Here is a 17,038-nt window from a genome sequence, read left to right on the forward strand (position 1 = left end):
ACAGATGACATATACATCAATATGTACAACAAAGGGGAATCCATTAAATCATACATCAGTTCTGAGGTGTGTGCTCACCTTCGGCAGTCTTGTGAGAGGTGGAGGGATGGAAAAGCCCAGTCCGGGGCTGGCCTGCTGAACTCTGGCCTGGCTCGGGATGGAGCTGGAGGCTGTGGTGGGGAGGAAACCGGCCCTGTGGTGGTGATGCTGGGCTAAGCTGTTGGCCAAGCAGGAGTTGGCAGCCAGGGAGCCAGGTGAGTCACTCTGCTCGCTTGGCCAAGGCCACTTTCCCTTCAGGATGGCATGACAAATGCTGTCCAGACGGTTGATGATCACCCGGTCCTACAGACAAAACAGCAAACGGCTGAACTATTGACACGAGGAAGATCATGTGAACGTTTATGCGCTCATTTTATTTAAAAAAGGAAAAAAAAAAAACAACACACTGATGGCAAAAGACAAGATAAGCTAAAAGAAGCAAAAATGGCTTAAATGCCATTAAAAGGAAACAACTGACTGGACTGAACCTTACTGGGAACAGGAGCTTGATACATTTACAGAGAATGATTGGCTAAATAGGAGGAACACACTGTACATCACACAGCAACTAATTCACAGACATGAAGGCAATTTTACTCTTAAGCTTATTAGCAGGTAAAAAGACACGATGGGATATGATGTAGATTATAGGTTTGGGTTTTGGGAATTAGAACAGCAAATCTCTGTAAATCGGTAAAATAAAAACAATGACCTGTATGCATGTACAGCTTATGAAGATTATGATGTTTAGTAACTAAAAATGTTTATTGTACCTTGGGCCACTCAGAGAATGAGTACAGTGCTTTCTCCTGTAAAAGCTGAGCGATGGTCGGTTCCTTGGTGTCGTGCAGACTGTTCTCACACGAAATGGGACCTGCAAACCTGGGGCTGCCTGGATACCCCTCCACCACAGGCACTAAGGGAGGAAGAGGACACATATAAGCTCACAAACAAGTAATTCATCAAATCATTTTATCTTAAATCCTGGTCACCCTGATCCTGTGATAGGAACTCAGGAATTATTAGGAAGTTTTGTTTTCCTGCCTTTCATGCATCCCATCTTATCCTACGAAATCCAACCTGAACTTTAAAGGCTGAGACTGCTTACCTGGTGAACTAGGCCTCTCCTCCTTCACTTGGCTTTTCACCACCAGGCTCTCTGAGGTCTCCACCAGACCATCTGTCTGCTCGAGCTTTGGGGTCAGGACTGTGCTGTCCGCCTCCAACAGCTCCTGCTTGGTCTCAGCTTTGATCTCAGGTAAAGCTGTAAAGTCCAGGTCCTCTTGCTTTGCCTCGGGTTTGATCTCAGAGCTGTCTGGGTAGGTTGTGAACTCCAGACCCTCTGGTTGGGCTTCAGGCTTGATGGCAGACGTGTCGGGATAAGCGGTTAGCCCTAAACCTTCTGGCTTTGCCTCAGTTTCAAGAACAATTTGTTTGGCTTCAGTTTTGAATTCGGTGCCATCTGAGAAAGCTGCGAAGTGCAGAATTTCAGATTTACTGTCCAAGTTCTCTGGCTTCATGTGAAGACTTAGATCTTCAGGTTTGGGTTCCAAAATGACTTGTTTTAAGTCTAACTGTTCAGATTTGATCACCATGTCTTCCGACTTAACCGGGTAGGCAAGAAATCTCGCACGTTTGACTTCAGAGCTATCTGGGTAGGTGGGCAAAGCCTCCTCATCAGGCCCTGTCTTTGTCTCCTCTACCTTAACTGGTAGCTCCAATCGCTCTGGTTTCCTCTCTCCATCACTGTTTGGCAAAGGAGAAAATCTTAGCACGGGTTGCAGATTGTCATTGCTGTTTGAAGATGGTGGAGGGGCTCCTTGGATTTCATTGTGTTCAAGCAGATTGGTGTTGTCCTCCTGATCAAGGGAGAACATCAGTGCTCTATTCTTACAGTCTTCAGCTGTACCCTTAAAGTTTTCCTGATCCACAGCGACTTCAGATTTGACTCCAGCATTGCTGCTGCCCTTTGTGGTGCTCTCAGAATTTAATAATATGGCAGGTGATGAGAGGAATGCAGAGGGACAGGAGGGTTGTGTGCATTCTGAGTGATTGTTGTCCAGCTGCATCCCATTGGGGTCCGTCTGTTTCAATGCTTTTTCTGCCACGTCCTTACAAGGCTGAACTAGTGAAACATGGTCCATCTGCCCTTCTGAGATCTCATCCACTTGATCAGCAAGATCTGTGTGCTCTATTGAATCATCCTCTCTGGAATTTTCTGCAATTTCTGTTGCTTGGAGAAACTCCCCAGATGTGCCCCCCATCAAAGTTCCAGGTTCAATAGAGCTTTCCACTGACTCTTCTTCAACGGTCTGATACAAGATCAACCTGTCAACATCCTCCTCAGGTTCTTCAATAGACTCAAGACACTGCTCAAGCTTTCCAAGGTAAGGGTGCATGTCTTGGGCTAAGTGTGTTTTATGTTCTGCTTGCTCAAAGCTCTCCTGAAGGTCTTGAGGCATTTGGGTTGACATGTCCATCCTCTCTTCCTGGTGTCCCAGAGCTGGCTCAGGCTCTATCCCATCGATTTGTTCCATGCAAGTATTGAAGACTCCCAAGCTTTGGTCTGCACCTATGAACATAAAACATCAATTTGTGAAATACATGTGGTAAGAAATTAAGCAAAGTGAAGTCAATGTACAGTGCGTAGAGATGTTATGTGTAAAAATAACTCTGATGGCATAAGCACATTAGATAAATGACACAATCGCAGAATAATATCTGCAGTCTGCATTTCTTTCAGTTCACTGAGCTTAATGATGCTGGATCAGAACCTGGAGGCTGCCAGACGCATTGCTGTCTGCCACGGTCTACCAGTACCACTGGGGGTCACCAAGCATATGGTATAAATACAGAAATACACAATGGGGATGCCATAAATGCCTTTACACATACCTTGATCTTCATCACACTGATCTGTTTCCAGACTTTGATCCATTTGCTTTTCAACATTGTGCTCCATGGTTTCCTTTGACAAGTCTTCCACAACACCTTCCTCCTCATCCTTGCTGTCAAACTCAAAACCAGCACCTCCTTCCTGGTCCTCCCCCTCCTCCACAGGATTGGTCAGGCTCTCTGTCACATTGGAGTGGCCTAGCCTATCCTGCGGCTCATGGGCAGTGAGGTCAGATAGAGAGAGCTGAGGTGGGGGTACGTAGGGCGGAGGGGGGCTGGCTGACAGGTCAGTTTGATCAGCACTGGGTTCCTCACTCACACCAATGTCCTAGATAAACACACGTGTCAAAATCACATTTAGAAAATAGCTCAGTAGCATTGTTTAGCAATTTACATTGGAATCACATTACAATTTTATGCTAAAATGCTGGTCACAAAAATTTCAAGTGAATTGTTATAAAGACACAGAAGTTTGTTTTGCACATGTGACAACTTTGCCTGGTGTAAATTGCACCAGTGGAAGTAATTAACTGCATTGAATTTGTGACTGTGCACCTAATAAAAAGAGTTTCTAAATCAAACGTACGCCATCAGAATCTAATCATCGGTGATGATGATAAGGTGATTGGTCATGGAGATTGTTGTGACAGGTTGGTGACTGTGTAGAGTGCAATGCTCTGATAGTAGAGACTCCGGTGCCACTCAAACGCTGCGCAAGAAGAACCTGTGAGGTTTTTCCACTAACAAGCCATAACCCCCAGTCATCCGGCTGAACAGTTTTAAAGTATTTATTGCTTATTCGATTTATTTGTTTCTCCCCTCCTCAAGCAGTAACCATCCAGGTTAAAGAGTAAAGAAAGAAATTGTGCCCTCGTTCCATTTAAATAAATTCATTTATAACAATGTGATGAGCTAGTGCTGCCGGCTGCCTCCAATATTACAATTAATCTTTCTAAATTTCATTTGCCATTCTGTGGGCTGATGAAGATGACGGTAAGTAGCATTTCAAAACATGACTGACACAAGCTATAGGGCACGCTAATATACGGAACAAGCATATAGATGTTTAAGCGGCATCCATTTTGGCAACAGTACCAAAGATGTCCCCCCAAGAAGACTTTGGGGGACTTCAGACCGGTGGTGGAAACCTCACATGTGATAAAGAAGCTGGAGAGACTGGTGCTTAACCATCTCCATCTCCTGGCGAGCCCATCAGTTTGCATGCCAGCCAGGCATTAGAGTTGAAGATGCTGTCATCTTCCTCCTTTACAGGGCTGGGAGCTCAGTGAGAGTCACATTTTTTGACTTGTCTAGTGCATTTAATACAATCAGACCACTTCAATACTGGATTACCTCACAAACAGACCACAGTATGTGACGGCTTGTGACTGCGAGTTGGACATAGTGTAGATGGCGAAGAGGAACGCAGCCACACAACCGAGACATGTTCAGCTAAGAAGCCTGCAGAAGTTCTGTGATGACTCTGCCATCAACGTTCTGATCACAGGTGATGAGGAAAGAAAGTGCAGAGAACTGATCCAGGACTTTGTGGACTTGTGTCAGCGGAGCTGCCCCCAGATCAATGCAAAGAAAACCAAAGAGCTGGTGGTGACACACACTCTTCACCATCACCAGTGATCCAGGGAAAGCACATTAAGAGAATGGACCCTTACAAATACCTGGGTGTTCACCTAAACAATAAACTGGACATGACAGATAACACAGACGCCCTTTATAGGAAAGGACAGAGCAGACTCTAAGGTCTTTTGGAGTGCAAGGAGCACTACTCTCTCTACAGCAGACAAGAGGAGAGTGGATACGTTGATCAGGAAGGCCAGCTCGGTCCTGGGGGATGCAGTACAGGAGGTGGGAGAAAGTAGGATGGAAGGCAAGTCAGCATCCCTGCTGGAGAACAAATCTCACCCCATGTATGACACATCCCTGACCAGCTCCTTCACTGACAGACTGTTACATCCTAACTGGCTGAAGCAGTGATATCGTAGCTCTTGTCTCCCCGCTGCTGTCGGACTTTACAACCAGAGCAGCTCCCAGGGAACCAATACTCACTGTAACATACTCTCCTTCCACTAGTTGATTGATTGTTGATTGTAAACTTATTTGTCCTGTATACTGACTAATCTCATACAGAAATTCTTGTTGTACATTTGCATATTTTTTTTCTGCTGCTGTAACATTGAAATTTCCCCACCGTGGGATGAATAAAGGTTTATCTTATCTTTATAAGGGCTTGAAGAAAAAAGAAGACAACACAGACTGTGCAGTCACTATACTATCGCTCGTCTCTGAATGTGCTGGTTTGATCTTTTTGCAGCCCTACGTGACTTTTACTTTATCTTATTTCTTATGTACTTTGGTAAATAGCCTATTGAGCAAAACTACCTTGCTGTAATAATGAACTGAAATATTCTAACTTTAGCTGAAACTTAAAATGTAGTCAGCGCTTTGATGGTGCAAATCACGAGCATCTGCCATAAAAGTGGCACATAACTGCAGCAGACAGACCCTTTGAATGCCCACATCCGTATTTAATGATACATGAGCAGTTTATGAAGGTGGATTGCTTCTCACTATGCTCAGCAGTTTGTTTAACTTTGTTTTCTTTGAACTGAAATGATGAATTCCACAGTAGTTTATCATTTCTGCCTATTGTCCGCCCCAGTAAAAACAACAATTCAATGGTTTTCAGATTATTGTTACCTAAAAGGCATTTTTTAAAATGCTTCTTGAATCATTACTCCTCTAAAACTCTGTAAGTTGTCTCTGACAATAGGTTAAAACCAACCTTAAAGAGCATGTAACTTGAGGACAGTGGCTCCACGGAATCTCCTGCAGAGGGATGGGAAGGAGAGGATGAGGGTGGGAGGCCCAAACATTCCTCCAGAGTTCCACCTTCCTCCCCTGCTCCATCTTCCCTCTGTGCCTCCTCATCCTCCTCCTCCAGAAAGCCAGTCTCCAGAGCAGTGGGGCCCAGGATTGGATCAGATTCGTTGAACATGTGGTGAGCCGGACTGGAGTGGTCCGTACTGTCCCAGGGAGCCTGCAGGAAGGAATAATAAGAGTAATAAGTGATGATACAGGAAAAAAATCTGGATGAATGTGATGGAAAAATGAAGCAAAGGCATTAACCAGGGAAAGTGGAAGATGTTGATGCTAGAAGCTTTCCTGATCCTGACTTTTGATACATTTTACAGTTTTATAATACTATCAAAATTAATCTTTGGATTTTAAGACTTTTAAAAAAATAAAGTAAAAATACAACAGAAACAGAAAATTAAATAATTCCATATAGGCCCACATATGACTCCAGAATATGAACCACATTTCATATCTTGTTATAGTTCATTTAAACAGTAAACCAAACAAACAATAAACCACCATAACACTACAACTTGCCTAATGGAGTAATAAGTCTGTCATCACACTGCACAGCTCTAATTTCATGGCATGCTCCAGAATTATTTCCCTTATTTTACATACACTACTGCCAGAAAGACTTTCGGGGGAAACTTTCAGTTTCAGTTATTTTTTTATTTTAAAAATTTCACCAAAAGTCAAATATGTTTGTGAGCAGTGCTTATAAAAATGATGTGCTGAAAATTCCAGCCAAAAAATTACTTATTTGCTATAACAATCAAGATTAATCATAAAAATAACACGTTTAACTTTAACTTCACTATAACTAGTAACAAAAACATTTCACGCAATCTTTAAATTCCTATTGAATAACAGACAGTTTAAGTATTATTTAAACAGAACTACAGAGATGTGAGGCACAGCGTGTACCTGTAACTGATCCAGCTCCACTGATGGTGCCATCAGCCCAGTTTCCTCCGACGAGCCCTGCTCACCAACAAGTACGTCGCTTCTTAGTTTTGAGTCCAGATCTGTTCCCCCTACACCATACGAGTTGAGCATGTTTTGGCCTCCTGAGGCCGAGTTGAATGGGAAACCATTGAGGGCATCTTTAGACACCTTTCCGCTGTGTAAAGCATCGGCAGACATGACATCATGCTGCAGTGAACCCAGCTCCAGGGTTTCATCCAATGGAGGACAGTCAAGGAAATCTCCCCGGGAGCCAGGAACTATTGCTAGACTTTGTGAGGCTGAATCGTGAGCATCCAGTGGCGGAGGGTGGAGGTGAGAGGAAGGAGACGGAGCTGATGGAGCCACACTGTGTTGCTGATGGTGGTGGTGGTGAGAGGACTGGTGGGGATATTCAGGAGGCTGAGGAGAGTGGCGGCCGAGTCCTGAATCATAGAGACAGCAGTGTGGATGCTGCAGGTGAGACGAAGGTGAGGACGAGAAGCCAGGGTGAGCCGCCAAGCCCGGATGGTGAAGATGAGAGGTTTGGCCCCTGACATAGTTCCCATGAGCCTCCAGAAAAGTCAGCTGAGGGTCATTAAGAATGTAGAAATCGGTGCGGCTCAAGCCGTGGCGTGCTGCCCCGATAAGGAGGTCACGGTCATGTTTACCAGTCTCCCACCAGACTGGGAGGTAGAGGGAGGGGCGGCACAGCTGGAGGCGGGCCGAGAGCAACGGGTGACGGAGAACCTGAGGAAAGAGTGCAGGAAGCAGTTTTTGAATTTAAAACAAAGTTTGAGAAAGTATTAGTGTAAATTACAACAGAAAGGTTCATTAGACTATTAAATATCAAATAGACTGACACTATGATGATTTTTAAAAAGAAAGGATCTATTTATGATACAAAAGGCTTCAATCTAATGCTGCTGCAAAAAAAAGGCAGATGACAAAAAAATTAAACTAAGGCCGAATCCCAACACAAACAACTGTTGTGTTGAGGATGAAATTTTAAAACCAGTTTTATGAGTCTGAGTTGCAGTCCCAGTTTTAGGACTATTATTGATGAAGCATCGTTTCTTCGAAGAGCCCACCTGCTCCCTGATCTTGCGGAGCAGCTCGATGCGGTACAACGTCCGGGCGGCTCTCTCCTCTGTCAGAGGCTCCACGAGCACAGAGGGATCCACCAAACCTAGAAGGGAAAAGAGGGGGGGGAGGGTGTTCAAAAAAAGGAAGCATGAAGAAAAGATGTTAGGGTTTAGGATGAAATAGAGAAGATCAATAAGTTTAACTGCTCGTGTGAGTCAGTTTTGTCTTTGTTGAGTGTGTATTTCATCCCACATACACTGTACATTCTCCTTATAACCTTTCACCAGTATATGTCTACATAAGACACAATTTATCCAGTTTAAATCAATTTTTGTTCATTTGCAATTAGAAATGTAGAATTTTCAAACTTGTTTACTGTATTTCGGATTTTGGATGAAATTCATGTAGCTCTTATGACTTCTCTTTAGCATAATTAAGCATATGTGTGTGAGCATGTGTGAGTAATGCACTACACCTTCTTCCTTCCTCGGAGGTAGCTTGCAGGCTGCCCTGCACATGTTGACAAAGGAGTTGAAGTATCTCTCCAGACTCTCATCCGTCTTCCTCTCCAGCCGGGCCAGTGCCCTGAACTGGGACCAGTCGAAGGCTTTCCTCTCCGGATCATAAATGACCCCAAATGACGATACTGTGCGGTAGAAATCTGCTTGCTCTCGACGAGTCCACCTAAGACAATACGAAGACAGATACAGTTTTTAAAAAAGTACAGCGACAATGGCAATAACTTGCTATGTTTGCATTTTAAAACTATGCTCGAAATTTGACAGATGATTCTAGTTGTAGATAAATACATTTACATAAGTTTTCCTAAGTGAAATATTGAGTATCAGCAGCCTCTAGCAACCTGCACACAGTATTCAAATCGGAAAGAATGTTTGGGTTTTACTGTGTCAACCTGTGAGAGCGAGAACTGAATATGAACTGTTACAACATTGTATAGACTTCTCGTGTCGTTTGAAGTCATTTGCTAAATGAAAAACTGGACTGAACACTTACAGTCGGAAGTAATTTTGATCTTTTAAAATGTAAAGAGGTGAAAGAATTTACAAACATTTATTACAAACTAAACTGAATGAAATTCTGAATTTCAACTTAAGAAAGAACCAATGCAATATTTTGACGCTGGCACATCTACCTGCACAGCTATGAAATTAAAATGACTCTGCAGCTAGTTTAACAGTAAAAATAGAGAAAGCATAAAATATAGTTTTCACTTTTAAACACAGTTACCTTCTCTGCCACTCCAGAAACAAGGGGTCGGGTTCCGTGGCGACCACAGAACACCTTCTCAGCTCTTCACCGAGCTGCCACGCCAGCGGACCACCAGCATGATGACTGTGAGCCGCTCCGGCTCCTCCGATCCCCATGCCGACGAAGTTGTCTTGAAGCAGGAAGTCGTGCCTGAGGAGAGGCTCGCGCCGTAGCGTGAAGCGTTGGTAGGCGGTGATGAGGCGCCGCAAACGGGCTGTCAAGGCAGGGCCGGTGGGCCACATGGGTCGGGCCTGGACCACATGCAGAGAGGCCACACCTGTTCCTGTTCCTGTTGTGGTCGTTGTGACCAAAGTCCCGTCCTGAACACACAAGTCACCTGACATCTGGGAATCTGTCAGGAGAGAAAACATGATTAATTATTTGTCGAAAAGAGTTTTGGGGCATTTTCACCCCCTGTATTCTGCAGAGATGCAGTGAAATGAAGACTTTAGCAGAAAATTCTACCAACAGAATTCTCACCTGGACCTGTACTGTCAGGCTTGTCGGAGGTGTCGGTGCTAGAGCAGGTTTCTTCTCCCTGTGAATTAAAATCACACAAAATAAATAGAAATAAAAAGCAATACCACCATATGGAAGTGAGTATTTTATTCACTACACTAATATCCAACTACCACAGACTAGACCTTCTCCCAAAGAGATCATTTGTATGTATATATTAAAAAGACAAAGTAAATAGGCACTTTATGTGATGACGTGACTCTCTAACATTTCAAAGGTGTAAAATCTGGTAAAAATGTAAATAAAGTTTGCTTGAATAATTGGATTGGACCGGGGAACTTTGTAATGCAATACACCGATGATGAGATGTTCCCTCCGTCTTTCAAATTCGTGTTTTTGTTTCCCAATAATGACAAATGCTGATCTTCAACTACAAAACACTGCTGTGAAATCTAAAATCAGTCACACTAACATTATGCCATTAAAATGTCTTATTGTGTTAACTGTACAGCAGAGTCTTGGATCGTTATAAAGAGGCTACAGGTGAAAGTGAAGAAAAGATGAAAAACATAATCTGTTTTGCTATTATGTATCATTATGTATCATCTACTGAAATGAGTAATAAACACTACGCAATTATTTTTACAATCCCTGAGGGTCTCACAGTTGTCGCACTTGGAAGTGTCCACAATTTAAACGTTTCTTCCCCGAGGGAATTTTAACTATCATCACACAACATTGAATGTTTTATCCCAAGAGGTGACAGGGAGGTAAATGAGTGATTCAACTTATGGACAGAGTAAGAGAACGAAAAGGAAAAGTGAAATCCTTTTAAACGCTAATGTCACGTCTCAGGAGAGCTTCCTCCTCACCTTGCTGCTCTCGTCTCGATCCTCCCCTCCATCGGCTTTGCTTTCAGCGTCGTCCTTTGCCTCTTCGGTTTTGCACACGCTGACAAAAGAAGCAACAGACAAGAGGAGAAAAGCTTTAATAACAGTTACGGGGATCCCACTGCGCTCCCCAGGTGTACGACTGAGGGCAACACATGTAAAGGCAGAACTAAATGAGATCGAGCAGAGCAAACATGGTCCACGACAAGCAGTTTCCTTGATGTTCGGCTACAGACAAAACATGTCAGAGTACAGGAGACAATAAAAGCACTACAGAGCAATAAACAGATACTAACAAAGTCGAGACAACAAAGAGCCTGTCAGACCGTGATCAAGAAAATACATAAAATATGGATTTAAGAGCTTTAACAGTTACAGCAATTCCTGAGGCACCATAAAATATAAAAGGGGAAGAGCTTCTTAACCAATAACGAACCAGCCGACAGCACAACCCTCGAGTGTTTGGCTGACAGCAAGGTGTGAATGAAAGATGCCTCGAGTAGCAAAGTACAGCATCAGAGCAAAAAAAATAAAAAAATATAGAAAACAATTCAAACAAAAATATATGAAAGCTAAATCTGCCTCCCTGCTGTGGGAGATACACTCGCAATTACAGTTTGAAGATGCACCGCATTTGTTAGTCTATTGGTTTAACAAACGCACACTGAGGAACAGTGTGTGTCTATATATGACAACAACAAATCGAAAAGAAATACATACTGTAGCTGACGGTTTTGTTTTTAGAAGTATTTTTTCCTTGTAACTCACCGATGTAATCTTCATATCTGACAAAGCAAAAATTAAGAAAATGGTGTCTTGGCCCAAATTGACTCATGTTCATTAAAACCGGGTGTATTTTGAACATATGAGAGTTTAGTCACCCGTTTTTACAAAGAGCCTACAGCCTCCTGGCTGAATAAACTTCATTTTTGACTCATTCATGCCTCCCTCCTCTATGACGACCTTGTTTTTTGTAAGGGTTCATCAGGTAGCCAAGCGCTTAAAGCGCACTGCCAACACTCTGCCTACAGAAGTTCTTATGCTCTGTACGCCATCAGCAGCTCACTGCACAGGGTTGTATCCTCTTAAATTGTTGCTGTTCGTGAACCATTTCCATTCACGTTTCGACCCTTAGTTCGGGTTTCTAACAACTAATAGATAAGATGCATTATTCACATCAAAATATTTCCAGAGGAAGCCCTTTTCACCAGAGTGATCTCTTCCAAAGTATGAGCCCAGCCCTCCACCACACTGCTTGTGTAGGATGCCCACATTAATGACACAAACACTTGATATAGGGCATAGAAACGTTCTTGTAACATCGCCCTCCGGGGTATTTATTCATGTTCTTGTTCCCAAACCTCAGTAAGAACTCAACAGAGTTGACATTCGGATACTGGAAGCTTCTCCTGCCACACAGCTGCTGAGCTCAGCTGGGAGCAGCTTCAGGCTGAACAGGTAACAAAGCGAGTGACCTTCCCTTCAGGAAGATGATCAAACTGTTCACATCTCAGAATCTTCATTGCGCTGCTGTCAGCTGGAGCAGCAGCAGCACCAGAAAATGCAGTTCTTTCCTCTTTTGAACTGGGTCTGGGTCTCTCGATTATTCCTCTCTGGCTTTTGTCAGTGTAGGTTCCTTTGGCTAAACACAAAAGTATAGTGTCCGTAGCAGGAAAATGATTCAGGCAAAGGATTTTCACAGCTCCTGTCCACCTTTTAGAGTTCAGCAGTAGGTTAAGGCTTAAATTGAGTACAGTATGATTACACACCTGCAGCTGTGTGTTTGTGTGTCAGTGTGTCAGGCTGTTAGCCATCATCAAAACACGGTGTGCTTGCTATCGCCATAAGCACCCAGATGTCATCCTGTGCATTTATACTGTAATTTGTATGTGTTTTTAATCTTGTGCTTCACACTCAGTATGTAAAGCAGTTGTGTGGGCGAGGAGGTGCCAGCGTCAACGAAAACAAAATGATACCAAAGACAGGATGTGTTTTTCGCACCAGTGTCGCCACCTGCTGAGAAAGCTACTACAGAGAGTCAAGGAAATTATGACTGGTGGAAGCAGGATATGGCTCCTGCTAAAGATCTGCGGAGAAGCTTGTGTACGAACATGTGTCCCACTACTGGACAAAGCTAAGACAAAGTGAGCTACTAGACTAATAACAGGACAACTACATGTTTAATGGTTGTTTAGTGAAGGCACTTAAGCACAATGTCATGTGACCGACACAACAATGCTCCTGACATGGACCCTGATTTATCATCAAACATCTGCACACAGCATACAGCGAGAGGGCCCTAGCAACACATTCATCTCAAGCAGTTCCTCCAGTTGCCCATGCAAAATATAATTGTCAGAGTTTTTGTCTCACTGCTTTTAAAGAGACGTATTTTTATTTTGTACGCAAAGAAAAAAAACTCTTCATAAAAGATTAAGATTGTTGTCCAAAAGCAATCAAACTGGTAAAAAAAAAAAAAAGGTCGCCCCACAATGATCTAATTTGAGATCTTGTGCATGTGAAGTTGACTCTTTAGCCACTGGAAAGGTTACACAAATTCTGATCATTTAAAAAATTCTCGACAAAACGTTTTGGAATGACGAAACGTGTCACTCAGTCCAGCGGTTTATTATTTTTGGACAACGACAGAAGGCTGTGGCACAGAAACAGTCACACAGGAAGCAGCCTGACAGATATTAACCATGAGTTGAGTCGGTTGTCACTTTTCAGTGTATTCTACCTGTCAGCCATGTCAGGGGCCCCCTCTCCTCCTCCCTGTTCGGCAGACAGCGCAGTCACGTCCGGCATCCCCACCCTCTCCAGAAAACACAGCTCGGGATCAGCACGCATGGCGTTGTACCGCTCATATCCTGTCCAAGGTCAAACAGTGATGGACAGACATGCAATTATAACACGGAAAATGTGCAGAGACATGTAGAATTCACACAGAATTAAATAAAGTGGTTCACGTTTCTGTGTTAGTTATAGCCCATATGGCTCTTTGCATTTACGCAGTTCCTTGTGCACTTCCTGAACGCCTGTCAAATACGTCAAATGAACCGGAATAGAGAGAAAGATGAGAACAAGCTGGCGACTCTGAGTTCAGGGACACACATCAATTAAACAAAGCCTTTGCTGCTCACATTTACGCTGTCGCTGACAATGTTCACATTATTTCTTTGCAAAATGATCCATTCAGGTCGCGGTTTATCAAAAACAATTGTCTTCCTTCCACTTCCAGTGTTGCCAGGTCATACACTTACTGAAGATGTGACAATAATTTGGGTTTCAGTATCTGATGATGCTTTAATAGTCTGTCTGGCCTTGAGCACTAGTAAAATAACAAGTTATATCTAACACACATTATTACGTATATTTAACACATCTTTTAAGGCAGGTGCTAAAAACTGCTAAAGCCAATGTCTTATAAATTGTATGAACCTGAAACATTCATCAAACAATAAAAAGATATGGAAAGAAAGGCTTTTGTAACTTTTCCATGGATAGATAAAAAATAAATAAAAATAAAAAATTGTTTAAATGTCTGTCAAACTGCAGGTTGACACTAGTCCTCACCGTGTTTGTGAACTCCTATGAGGAGAGACTTGTCAGCATCTGCATCCCACCATGGAGCTGGAATCTCTATGTAGTCAATGTCTGGTAGTGACACCTCCAGTTTACTGTCAACACAAACACACACGCATCATATACAAACTGTCAGTCTGTCCGTCACTATTGGCAGCACTGAGTCAGAAAACCGTCTCTCGCTGAAAACACAAAGCAAAGTAATGTTCAGACAATCAAATGGGTCTAAGCAATTTCACTCTCATAGCTACATTTTCAGTTTGCAAAGTCAAATGCATCCAGCTTATTATCCAGTTAATGATTGCTCAGATGCTACATTGGAGAGACACAAGTAACTTACAAGCCTGTCAAGTTAACCATCAAATCAATAGGCCTGATAAAATCTACAATAGGAGGAGCAGGCTTCCTACCTGGCAGGCATCCCCTCCTGAGCCTGATTGGCAGCCTCACCTAGGACTTCCACTTTCAGGTAGTACAACATCCTCACCCTCAGTAGCACCCTGAGGACAGACAGGTTTTAAGACGGTCTTTTCTTTTTATAAAGACGCCACAGTAAAACATTGTTTCGTTGCTCTAAATCCACTGCAGTTTGGAGTTTCAGAGTGAGGGTTATCGTAAACTGTTTTAATAGCGTATGTTTCCTTTTGATGTGTGTTGTTTCTCTATTCTTTCTAGAGTCCAAGTCAACTGGCTTTCTGAGAATTTAATTAAAAGCCACTGCTCTCACCTGGCCATATAAACCACTATAAAGACTTCACATTGTAAATAAACCGCTCCAAACACACTTCAGTGTGTAATTAAAGTTCTCAAGTGGGTATACGCTTAACAACCACAGGCTATGTTTCTGTATTAAGGCTGTCATGTTGATGCTACAAATCACAGATTACTAATTAATTACATAAAATGACCTGCACTGCTGTTGCTGGTAGCTGCTGTTCTACAGCTAATAAATTATGCAACTTGTTATGGTAATAGGGGGAAAATCTAACAAACCAGTAAGACGGTTATTTCAGTTGACTGCATTGCCCTCTGAACAGATGAATGGTTAATGAGGGTCTCTAGGACAATCTCAAGGTTACACGACAGTCGTGTGTGTTTAATGCTGGTAACTGGAGATGATAAGGTTGGTTGTAAAACTGACTTGTTGCAGTGTTGTTTGAGGTGTTTCTTGTAGCTTTCATCCTGCAGCACCACCTCGGGGTTACAGTGGACCAGCCAGTCAGCGTTCTTCACCTCGGGAACATTGAGCTGGTTCTTCAGCTTTTTCCCTTTCCGGCCCCGAGGAACCGGAGCTGATAAACCTGGGACACCGAAAAAGGAAACAATTAACGTTAAAATTATTTTTCCTATTAAAGTTGTAGTGTTCACCAACTTAAAGTTTTTTTTGTTTGTTTTTTTTTAAACAACAAAATGATACTTATTTTGATGAGATTTCTTTAAAAGGTGCAGCACTATTACTTTGTCAGAAATATGTGGTTGTTTTCTGTTCTTTCTGCATCTTACTGTATTTAAACGAGTTCAACAGACAGCAGAATTATTATGTTAGATCCCAACGCTAGAGGTACTGTAACTGGATAGGTTCAATTTAAGGTTATGGGAAATGCCTATGGGAAAAGTCTGAGATTCAACATGAACTATAAACAGTGACGCAGCAAATCCGAGAACCAGACTGCTTGTTCGAAATTCTGTGAAGTTGAGAGCGAAAATGTTCAGAGATGAGTGAGAACACAAGCCTTTATCCAGGCCAGTAAACCTGCTCTGCTAAATAAAAACACAAGGAGCTCTCACACTCGCCTTTAAGGTGTAACATTTATTTCTTAAGTCGCTTAATTAGATAATTTTACTTATTCTAGACAGATTTACCCAAAATATTCTAGATATGTAGTAGATATTACCAAAAACATCTACTCTACAAAGGCCGTTTCCACAAGATGTATGCACAGCTTAAAGTGAACAGTCTGTCTTATTGTGGACTGAAGACCGAAAGAAGATCATCAAGTCTTGTCATTTTAAACTGTAAACGCCTAAGACACTTTGATGAGTAGGGAACCACTAACCAGAGTGATTGAGCAGTGCCTGGTCCTGGCCCTCCTTGGTGGGGGTGATCAGATCCCAGATGAAGCTCTTGATCTTGTCGTCACCTTTGTAGTGTCTCAAACAGTAAACAAGCAGAGCCCTACGTAGTAGAAAATGTGTGTTCAACATTTACATAATTAACACTACTCATACAACCGTGACTATGTTTGTGTCCTGATTTGGATTAATACTATAAACAACAGAACTTGCTTTCCGTACCTACAGATCACCTCCATGTCTCTCTCAGCCAGGTGCCATTTAAACCGACCGTGGTTTAGGATGTCCTTCCACCGACCCCAGCTGGAGAGGAGGGGGTGAAGGGAGCGGGGGAAAGAAGGGGGAACAAATAAGAACGAAAGAAGAGAGGGAAATACAGTGGGTCATAGAGACAGAGTATTAAATATGAATTTATCTTTCCACTAATACAATGCATGTATTTTAACCAAAACACTGGTTATATAGCGTTTGGTCTCGTTTTAAATGTGAACCTACATTTAGCAGGTATAAAAATGTGCTACACAAAGAAACCATTTTTGTGCCAGTGTAATGAAGGCGGCAGTGGCGACATATGTCAGCTTGTACCCAAAGATGAGCAGGTTCTTCTCCACCCTGAAACACTCAGCACGGAGGTACCGCCGACTGCGGTCGCCCAGGCGTCGAGTTCGGCACGGCCGCTCCTCTGAGTCGCTGTCCAGCTCCGAGAACTCCATTAGCTCGTCTTCCTCAAAGGAGTTGTAGTGACGGGTCTGTTTTCTCACCCGAGGCGTGTCAATCACCAAGGACTCCTGCAGCACAGAGAAGAATGAGGACTAGATGAAAGATGCAGGTATGAAGCAAGTGAGGAGAGATGGGTCAAAGCTTTTGTCTGCTGGATGTATTCACAGCTAAAGAGAGGGAACAGAGGAGATGAGAGGAAA

General features: G+C 42.9%; 1 protein-coding gene across 8 annotated transcripts in view; it reads right to left on the bottom strand.

Annotated features, from left to right (window-relative positions):
* The window catches only part of chd6 (chromodomain helicase DNA binding protein 6), an 88,890-nt gene that overhangs the window by 9,099 nt on the left and 62,753 nt on the right, over positions 1 to 17,038 (bottom strand). For all 8 annotated transcript variants that reach the window (XM_067504001.1, XM_067503999.1, XM_067504003.1 and 5 more), the window contains exons 23-40: positions 16,704 to 16,906; positions 16,341 to 16,421; positions 16,103 to 16,221; positions 15,187 to 15,346; positions 14,456 to 14,545; positions 14,037 to 14,140; positions 13,201 to 13,330; positions 10,443 to 10,521; positions 9,592 to 9,649; positions 9,091 to 9,463; positions 8,318 to 8,526; positions 7,848 to 7,945; positions 6,739 to 7,506; positions 5,738 to 5,992; positions 2,935 to 3,262; positions 1,148 to 2,611; positions 813 to 955; positions 79 to 342 (exon numbers count right to left, since the gene is read on the bottom strand). In XM_067504001.1, coding sequence (XP_067360102.1) covers positions 79 to 342; positions 813 to 955; positions 1,148 to 2,611; positions 2,935 to 3,262; positions 5,738 to 5,992; positions 6,739 to 7,506; positions 7,848 to 7,945; positions 8,318 to 8,526; positions 9,091 to 9,463; positions 9,592 to 9,649; positions 10,443 to 10,521; positions 13,201 to 13,330; positions 14,037 to 14,140; positions 14,456 to 14,545; positions 15,187 to 15,346; positions 16,103 to 16,221; positions 16,341 to 16,421; positions 16,704 to 16,906 — 4,926 coding nt within the window. The remainder of the gene's footprint in view (positions 1 to 78; positions 343 to 812; positions 956 to 1,147; positions 2,612 to 2,934; positions 3,263 to 5,737; positions 5,993 to 6,738; positions 7,507 to 7,847; positions 7,946 to 8,317; positions 8,527 to 9,090; positions 9,464 to 9,591; positions 9,650 to 10,442; positions 10,522 to 13,200; positions 13,331 to 14,036; positions 14,141 to 14,455; positions 14,546 to 15,186; positions 15,347 to 16,102; positions 16,222 to 16,340; positions 16,422 to 16,703; positions 16,907 to 17,038) is intronic.

Source organism: Channa argus, chromosome 5, assembly GCF_033026475.1.
Source record: "Channa argus isolate prfri chromosome 5, Channa argus male v1.0, whole genome shotgun sequence".
Classification (NCBI taxonomy): Eukaryota; Metazoa; Chordata; class Actinopteri; order Anabantiformes; family Channidae; genus Channa; species Channa argus.